Source organism: Protopterus annectens, chromosome 6.part1 (assembly GCF_019279795.1).
Source record: "Protopterus annectens isolate FY-2018-M chromosome 6.part1, PAN1.0, whole genome shotgun sequence".
NCBI classification, from domain to species: domain Eukaryota; kingdom Metazoa; phylum Chordata; order Ceratodontiformes; family Protopteridae; genus Protopterus; species Protopterus annectens.
The window spans coordinates 4,615,922-4,625,682 of NC_056738.1; the positions used below are offsets into that span (position 1 = coordinate 4,615,922).

Here is a 9,761-nt window from a genome sequence, read left to right on the forward strand (position 1 = left end):
GGAGTTTTTTTGAGTCTGTCCAAATAGGGCAAGTGTTTAAGGACTAGGATCCTCTTTGTGAGGTACTTTTGCGGCCTCTCCAGTTGTTGCAGGTGTCTAGTGAGGTACATGCCAAATGGGGCATTGTACTCGATGACTGGCCTAATGAGGGAAGAGTAGAGGGAGGCAATGACCTCTTTCTTCCTGGATGCAAAACCCTTTGTAATGAGATGTGCCACATAGACTTTCTGACCACAGTGGCAATGTGGTGATCAAAAGAGAGGTTGCTGCCAACCTGTGTTCCCAGATCTCTCATAACGTCTTCTGTGTTCAGTGGACTACCATCAATGTGGTAATTCATGGGAACTGGGTTTTTCCCCAAAGAGGATGACGACACAATTTTTGGCATTGAGCTTAAGGCCATGGTTCTGACACCAGTCGTTGGTCACAGTGAGGCCATTCTGTAGGATGTCAACATCACTTGGGGAATTAATAACAGCTCTCAACTTGCAATCGTCTGCAAACTTTGTCAGCCAGTGTCCCTTCGTGTTGGCCTGGACTTCACAGAAGTAGATACCAAACAGGGGAGGACCCAGGACCGAACCCTGTGTGACTCCACTCGTGACTAAACAGCAGTTTGACTTGGAGTCAGAACACACTGTGGGTTCTATCTGTGAGCCAGTTTGCAACCCACCCAGTGATATAGGTGTTGATGCCAAGCTTAGTGAGGTTTTTCTATGATTCCTGAGTGGGTAATGGTATTAAAAGCCTTGATCAGATGAAGGCAGGCTGTATGAACGACCTTGCCTTCATCCACAGCTCTGGTGACTGACTCACAGAAGTCGACCAAGTTGAACAGGCATGATCTACCCTTCACAATACCAAACTGTGTGGGATCCAGAGTTTGGAGATTCCTTATATCCTTGTTTATTAGGGTCCACGATGATGCATTCCATAGCTTTGCATATCAGACTCGTCAGGCTAATGGGGCGATAGTTCCCAGGGTCTGTAGTCGCTCCTCCTTTGTGGAGAGGGATGACTGTAGCAGTGCACCATTTGGCAGGGACAAACCCTGAGGTGAGGCTGTGACTGAACAGGGCACACAGGTGAGATGTCAGTTCACTCTGTAGTTCATGTAGAATACAACCAGTGATATTGTCAGGTCCCATAGAACCTGTATTCTTGGCCTTAGTGCTATTTTAACATGTGCAGCAGTAATACTGGTTGTCTGGCAATCTACTGGCATTGTGATTGGTCCTTTTTGCGGAGAGAGAGGGGTAAAGTTGGCACTGAATCTGTCAGCCAGTATTCTGGCAATATCTGTTGTCTCGGTATAGGAGGTACCATTGTGCAGTAGCTCAGAGCAAATCTGGGTATTGCCATGGAGATTCTTTGTTGAGTGTACATTGTAAATACTTTTACACACTAGTTAAACTGTTTTAAGCTGATTTTATTTATTAAAGACTTTTTCTTGCTAGTCCAGATCCGTTTTTGATTTATTTAGTTTGGATTCCTGTGTTCATGGCTCTTATCAACTGATTGAGATTCTTTACATAACTATAGAAGGCATTGTGGTTGTCTTTACTATCTGCTGCAATTCTGTTTTCATACCTAGCTTTACAGGATTTGATGAGGGATCTCAACTTTTTGTTGAGGAAGATAAGTGAGTTTTTCCAGTCTTGGGACTTCACCTTATTCCGCATCAGTTTCCTCCTTCTGTTGTAGAGTTTGTTTATGGCAGGGGCCCACCAGATAGGCTTCCTTTTTTGGAGGAGAGTGTCTTGGTTCTATTGGGTATGGCGAGATCCATGCATTTGTGTATGTGTTCATACAGTGCATTGGTGTATGATTCTACGGTCAAGCAACTATAGGTGGAAAGTATAGATGTGAATCTCCACAATGTGGTGGTCCCAGGTTATCAAGTGTTTAGTATAATGATGAGATGTGATAAAATTGTGTGAGCAAGGTAAAGGCAGAAATTTAACAAGAGGAGTTTACAAATGGTCACAGCAAATAGAAACTTTGATCTTTACGTGACTGGAAAAGAATGAAAAATTATAAGCATGTGTGTCAGCTAATTTAATGAAACAACATGGGTCCTTTGAAGTGGAAAAGAATTGTGAGAATTTCCCTGAGCAATTACTGGCAAAGCACATTCTAAGACATTTTTAACTATTGAGTAATGAGTTTCAGGAGTTGGTGAAAGGATGGAGGGTGAGTGAGAAAATACAAATGCAAAAGCAAGGTTATCTTCTACTTCAGGGTGGATACTTGAACATGTATAGGTCATCAAAGCTTCTATGTACATGTTCATAAAGGTATTCAATCCTCCCCTCCAACCATCAGAGCCCTGACTCAAAACCCCTAGTTCAACCATGGTTAAGTTAAAGTGAAAATAAAAGCATCAGTGTCACAAGACCTAACACACTCACCTTTGGTGCTGGAAGATCACGTAGACTGTGGTTTCTATTCCCATCAGAGGTACTTGGATTAATTTTCCAGTACTGACACTGCAGCATAAGGGGGTGCCACACTCCCAACTATACCATCCTTCAGATGAGATGCTAAACAGAGATCCCATCTGCCAGAGTTGGAGGTAACTCAGATATGAAAGATCCTACAGCGCTTACCAAAAAAGAGTAGTAGTTGTTCCCCACTGCCCTGGACAAAGCCCCACCTCGTCAGTATGAATACCACCTTGGGAGTCCCCTGTAAAGAGGACCCTGTCCTGGAGGAACCAACCCAGTCAAAAGAGCAGAAAAAATACTACTCCCTGAAAATATAACTAACAAAATCACTGCTCCCCCCCCAAAAAAAATATATCTACTTAAATCAAAACCGCAGAAACAAATCTCACCTTAAAATTTTAAATACATGTCTGCATATAACCACACACACACAAGGTACACAATTTTCAAAATTACTTACTGTTAAAAGTTACACTGGGATACCACTGAAAAATCCTGTCCTATTAAAATATCCACTGGGATACCATCACTGAACACTAGCATCTGCTTGTTGTTTCTGTGCCCTTTCTCCTCAACTCTGGCCAGTTGTACCCGAAAGGATTTTTCTCCAAAGGATCTAACAGCACTGAAATGCTCAGAAAAGCATTACTCCTTTTCAAACACTGCCGGCTAAACAGTTACACTTGATGTACCTTGTCTTGGTGACAGTCTTTCACATTCAACAGGACATTATACAAACCCTTGTGGCAGCTTAGTGAACAGGCCTCTCTCCACATAACCCACCACTGCTGTAGTATTGTGCCTACTTGCTGCCTCCTATGGACTATTGGTCCCCATCTTCTTTCAATGGACAGCAGAACCATGCATGTCCCCTTTGGTTACCCTCACAAAGTATGACCCCATCACCTGGGCATGTACTACATATGGTACCTTCTCCCTTTTCCTGCGAAACCTTCTGTGACAGCTTAGGTTGTCACCATAGGCCCCCCATATACCCATGTGAAGTCTTGGGTATCCCATTATTATGCAGTTAAATCCTGCTAGCAAGCTAAAGGCCCCCCTTCCTCCCCCATCAATTTAGTGGTGAACTACAAACTGCCAACCAGATTCCAGAGTATAGTGTGCTTTCTCCCTCAGCAGAAAGTCTGATTGCCTTTTAAATGTAGTAAATTTCTTTCTTCGTGTTTCAGGAGAGAGTGTGAAATATTCACATAAACATTTGTTAAACTTTATTTAGTCTACAGTGCCTCAGAAGAGTTAAAAACCTCACCCACTACCCTCAGTCAATTTGATGTTAATTATATACCCTCAAAAGAAAACTATCATCCTTCCTCTCTTTATACTGCAGAAATATGTTGCTGACCTTAACTCCTAGGATTCCCCACCCCATTTTACTCATGTGCCATGGGCAAAGGGTCAGCATCTCCCTCTTAGGCTGGTGCTGCTTCTTTCTTTTGTCTGCTTCTAGCTGCTTCATTCCCTCATCTGCCTCATGCTCCACACATTTTATCTTCAGTTCAAATCGCTCTAATTTCAAATGGATTTTAGGGTAATTTGGGGTTAGGCTGGATTGCCCTTTTTCTGCAGTCTGCCCATCAACGATCTTCAAGTGTCATGAGCTATGTTCCAGTTATACACAAAGCTGTTATGTCCTCCACTAAACAAGTGGCATACTGGCATGCAAAACATAATTAGTTCTACAATTCTTAGTCAGATATGACACTGACATCTTGGCACAGTTTTCCAAGCTGTTTTCTTTGGATCATAGCAGTTAGAAGACAACCTAGCCGCAAGGCCATCTCCACCTTGCCACGACTTGCCTCTCATTTCAAGGACAGCCAGGTCCATCAAATCAGGACAAATTTGTGAACACCCATTCAGATGTACAGCTCCTTTTTAAATGCAGGCAGTGTATCACACTGCTTAACTTGCACACTGAGTTCTCTGCTCGTTATCTTAAATTATTCTAATCAAGAAAGGAATAACTTCTGTGTAATCTATAGTTCTGTACGTATACCTTGTGGCTGCAAGGTTATACACAACTTTGGTAACAAAACAGTTCTGCATGCTAAATAAATCCAATTACAATATCCACACCACTGCAAACCACTGTTTAAAAAAATATGGACAAAGGTATGTCACTTGGATCTGCTCTACAACCCACCAATAAATTATCTTAAAATTGAAATATAAAATCTGATGGCCACCAGGGATATGGTTTCCTTGAGTTACACCAACAGTGCTAACATAGATTAGTGTATAAAAATAGTACACAGATCATCATCATCTTCTTTTGGCTGTTCCCGTTAAGGGTCGCCACAGCGGATCATCTGTTTCCTTTTCTTCCTGTCCTCTGCATCTTGCTCTGTCATACCAACCACCTGTATGTCCTCTCTCACCACATCCATAAACCTTATCTTAGGCCTTCCTCTTTTCCTGTTACCTGGTATCCTTAGCATCTTTTTCCCAATATACTCAGCATCCCTCCTCAGCACATGTCCAAACCAACGTAATCTTGCCTCTCTGGCTTTGTCTCCAAACCTTCCAACCTGAGCTGACCCTCTAAGGACTAAGACAGAATATATGTGTGTGAATGAGAGGGAGGATAGAGGAATGGTGAGGATGCAAGGAGTAGAGGTGGCGAAGGTGGATAAGTTTAAATACTTGGGATCAATAGTTCAGAGTAATGGTGAGTGTGGAAGAGAGGTGAAGAAGAGAGTACAGGCAGGATGGATTAGGTGGAGAAGAGTGTCAGGAGTGATTTGTGACAGACGAGTACCAGTAAGAGTGAAAGGGAAGGTCTACAAGAGGGTAGTGAGACCAGCTATGTTATATGGGTTGGAGACAGTGGCACTGACAAAAAGGCAGGAGTTAGAGCTGGATGTGGCAGAGTTAAAGATGTTAAGATTTGCACTGGGTGTGACGAGGGTGGACAGGATTAGGAATAAGTATATTAGAGGGTCAGCCAAGGTTGGAAGGTTTGGAGACAAAGCCAGAGAGGCAAGATTACGTTGGTTTGGACATGTGCTGAGGAGGGATGCTGAGTACATTGGGAAAAAGATGCTAAGGATGAAGCTACCAGGTAACAAGAAAAGAGGAAGGCCTAAGATAAGGTTTATGGATGTGGTGAGAGAGGACATGCAGGTGGTTGGTGTGACAAAGCAAGATGCAGAGGACAAGAAGAAATGGAAACAGATGATCCACTATGGCAACCCCTAATGGGAACAGCCAGAAGAAGATGATGAAAAGGTCTGAACAGGATGATTTCTAAATGTCTGATAAACACAATAAATCTTATTCCATTGCCTAAAGCTTTTCATATTAGTGCTTTAAAGCCAAACAGCTGTTACAATAACATTACTGTTTCCTGGAAAATGGAATCTACCCACACAGTTGCCTTAAAAGACAGACCTAAACAAGTCAGCAGCCCAAATTAGACATATATATATATATATATATATATATTTTTTTTTAACATTTGTTTACCAGGAAAGTCTGACTGGGATGGAGTCCATTTTCAGCGGAGGCCCAGAGAGAAAAGCTCCAGACATGTGTTTGGAATATGCTAGCCTAAGCTTTTAATGTTAACCAAGGCTAGGCTGAACTACACAGTTCTTGCCCTGAACACAAACTGGCTTGGTCAGATTTCACATTTAATGGAAGAGATAAAAACAGTATAACAGACTCAACAGTTTAAGAAGTCATTTTATGATGATGAAGTGTTATGAATAAATGCATGGCGTCATGGTACACATGGATGAATCCCTGGCTCAGACACAGACAACCTGTGTTGATTAAAAGTCTAAGTGCTGGAGAAGTCAGTGATGATGGAAAGGAAAATGATTAGGAAATGTCTGCTTGCTGCTGTGAGGGTGGAGGGGGGGGGCAAGCTGGTGGCATGGCCAGCACACCAGCTCCAGTGGCGATAGCACATCCATCATGACAGACGGCTGCTGCTTGGTAATGTGGACATACAGATAAGGGTACATCACCACACAGGTGAAAGTGGCTCTGTCAGGAACCCATTACACGCTCACCTCATAACACAAGCACAGTACATTTTAGGCAAAGTATGGCCAATAGAAATTCTCAGCTGTCTGTAGTAAGACAGTCCCAAGATCTTCTCTCTGCTTACTTGTCATTGGGGATATCGAACCCTGAAAGGCCTAGAAGGTCTTCTTTTCTACAGAAACAACATCCACTTGGTAAATGGACGTGTCTGGAGTATGCCCCAATGATGCGGTGGCCTCAGGGAAAATGAAGCTATAACAGACGATGGGGATCTGAAGACAGAATAAATGCTAAATAAACACTGCATAACTACGCTGCAGTTTCAATGGATGCTTTCAGGTGTTACTTATAAACAAGGGTACACTTAACAGATTAATTGCACGTATACTACATATAAAAAACCTTTACTATGAATGATAATCCCTAGTTATCCATATATGCATATACTCAAACTTAAAGTCACATAACACTTCCATCCAGGAGTGCTACAAAATCCTGAAAGTTCACAGGATACCAACACTTACTATATTCCAGCACAAGTACATACAGAAACAAATAAAATAAACCATATTACTCTTCTCCAAGTATAAAGAAGATGGAAAGCCCCCCACCCCCAGTACTTAAATATAGCAACACCGAGATTGCACTTACAGGCGCAGGATGGCTTGCCACCCTGCTTATAGTTGAAGGGTAATATGTTTCTGTATGTACTTGTGCTGGAATATAGTAAGTGTTGGTATCCTATGTGTTTGTTTTCAGTATTATGAGATTCAGTATTTAGAGCTTTCAGTATTTTGAACTTTCAGGACTTCGTAGCAATCCCCCTTCCATCCACATACCTATTACGTAAAAAAATACATAGTCCAGCATTATTTTTTTTTCTTCTTTAAACAATACATAATTCTACGTGTTTTTAAAACTGTTAAAATGCTGCAAAGTGGAATGTGGTTTAGTAACATTTTCTCCCTCAGGGAGTTACATAAGACCAGGGGGAATATATAGCATATGTAAATGATAATTCACATATAAGAATGTTACAGCAGTAGACTGAGCTGGTTTTAATGTGCCTTTTCTGAAATATAAATCCTCTCTCTCCGGTTTGGTTTGATTACATTATATTGTATACTACACACATTGTCTTGTGTCAGGCAAAACACCTTCCACACAGGTACCATTTCTACTGTTTTCCTCTTGGGTCGTCAGTGTAAAAGATAATAATATGAGCCATGGGAGCTCGGGTATCAAAATCATTAAAATAATGTGGAAAAACATCTGACAAAACTGATAATTTAGAGAACCAGATTAATTAAGAGACAATCCTACTCTGGACTTAAAAGAGATACAACCATATAAGCAATAACTTAATATGAGCTACAAGATGCTATCCCCGGTGCCAAACTTTATACCAGTGGCAGATTTATAGGTACCTTGGAAGACAGAATCTGTTGCATGATGCTTTCTGAATAATCAGCACAGCTCACTCTGTGATCTGAGTGTGTCATCCTTCGGATAAGACGTGAAAACAAGGTTTCAACTGCTTGAGATGGTGGTCAGCACAGGTGGATGTAGATGATCCCACGGCACCTAAAGAGTAAGAGAAGCACCCCACCCATGCCTTCCGGGACAAATTTGCCCTAATAGTACAAATACCATTTCCACTCAAAAGATGCTACTAGCCTAGTGGGATTAACCTGATCAACAAAGAATAAATAACTAAAAACAAAATCAAACAAATAAATAAAAATGTTCCCAGCAGCCAAATCAAATAAGAAATAAAACAGAAAGTCCAGCAATCAGTTCAAGGCGGAAGGTGTGCGTGTGTGGAGGGGTGGCAGTAGTTGGACTTGTTTATTTTCCTCAGTACATAACAGTCAAAAGGCAACAGAAACGGGTGCTTACTTTTTACATATTCCTGTCATTTAAAACGGGGAACCGAAATTTCAGATTCACACAATCCAAAACAACAGTTCAGTAAACTGCACAAAAGTAGGAGACTAAAACATGTAAAATAAACGTGCAGTTACCTGCTATCTGAGAAACAAAAGCATCAGCAGCAAGCGACATAACTGCACTACAAAAAGTAAATTCAGTTTAGAAATAACTGATATTGTGTGGTAAGTTTACTGTAAAGGTGACAGTCTTCATAAAGCCCCAACCTCACGCACAAGGTTGTTGGGTATATGAGACCGGAAGCAAAACTTAATGATTGTCGGAGCATGCACTTAATGTTTTTCGGTCCTCCGGAAACCGGCCCGTACTAGCTAGTAGTCGTAGGAATGTAGTTGCGGAAAGGGGAATGGGAACTAAAGGAAGTATATATGATCGGTTATGTTATTAAATCTCAATTCCTTGATAGAACATTAGCATTTCTGTGGTTTTATCTTGTCTGCAGTCTGCGTTTATATAATGTTTGCTCATAAATTATGCACAGTATGTGGCAAAGTTGATTTGATAGCTTAAGCAACAGGGTATTTTCTACCCTGGATTGTATTGACACATAAGTAATTTCCTAAGTGGTAGGGTTGTAAGACAAAGTGAAAATGTATACTGAGGCAGGGGCACTTGGTTTAGCCGTAGCGGCGCCATTGATTAAAAGATGTAGACATAAAAGGCGCTATTAATGGTGTTATTTTTTATCTCAGTGTACGTCACTTGCCATCAAGTTGTGCACTGGCGTCTTTCGGCGAATTTATCGCTTTAATTTTTAATGTTTGGTAAATTAAAAGTCGCTGGGGCGTTTGTTTCCCATTGTGGTTCCTTAATGTATTTTACTAGTTTCAGCGAGTACTGATCTCTTAGAAAGAGTGGTCAGTCTCTGGTTTACTAGCTCCTGGAAAAGTAGAAGCGCAGGTGGACATAAAAGGTCTAGTTTGCCTCCTCTCGAAAGCAATTTACATCTTAAACTCAGTGCTTGAGTATTAGTTTACTGATAATTTATTTTATATCGTAGCATATAATTTCCGTATGGACTGGTTACCTTTTTTTGTCCAGTCTCTCTCTCCACTGAGGATAGTTGGCTCTCTTTCGAGTTTGCATATCTAGAGGTTGTAATATATAACGGTTGCATTGTAATTTATATTAATGTTAATGTGTTGCAGTGGATTGAATAACTTCCTTAAGGGTCATGCCATAAAATTCAAATGAGGTTGTAGTTGTACTGAAAATAAGTAATATTTTCGTTTCGAGAACCCCAGATTCTTGGGGACATCCCTGATTTTGTTCAGAAGCTCGGCTCTGTCTGTTGTACAAAAAAAAATCCTTTTTTTGTGATTGAAGAGGAGGGTTAGGCATTAACTAGCACCT

General features: G+C 41.1%; 1 protein-coding gene across 1 annotated transcript in view; it reads right to left on the reverse strand.

Annotated features, from left to right (window-relative positions):
• Window positions 1–8,651, reverse strand: part of MTX2 (metaxin 2) — an 802,678-nt gene extending 794,027 nt beyond the window's left edge. Inside the window, exon 1 of the mRNA XM_044075432.1 lies at window positions 8,483–8,651. Coding sequence (XP_043931367.1) covers window positions 8,483–8,522 — 40 coding nt within the window. The 5' untranslated portion in view covers window positions 8,523–8,651. The remainder of the gene's footprint in view (window positions 1–8,482) is intronic.
• Window positions 8,652–9,761: the final 1,110 nt, after the last annotated feature.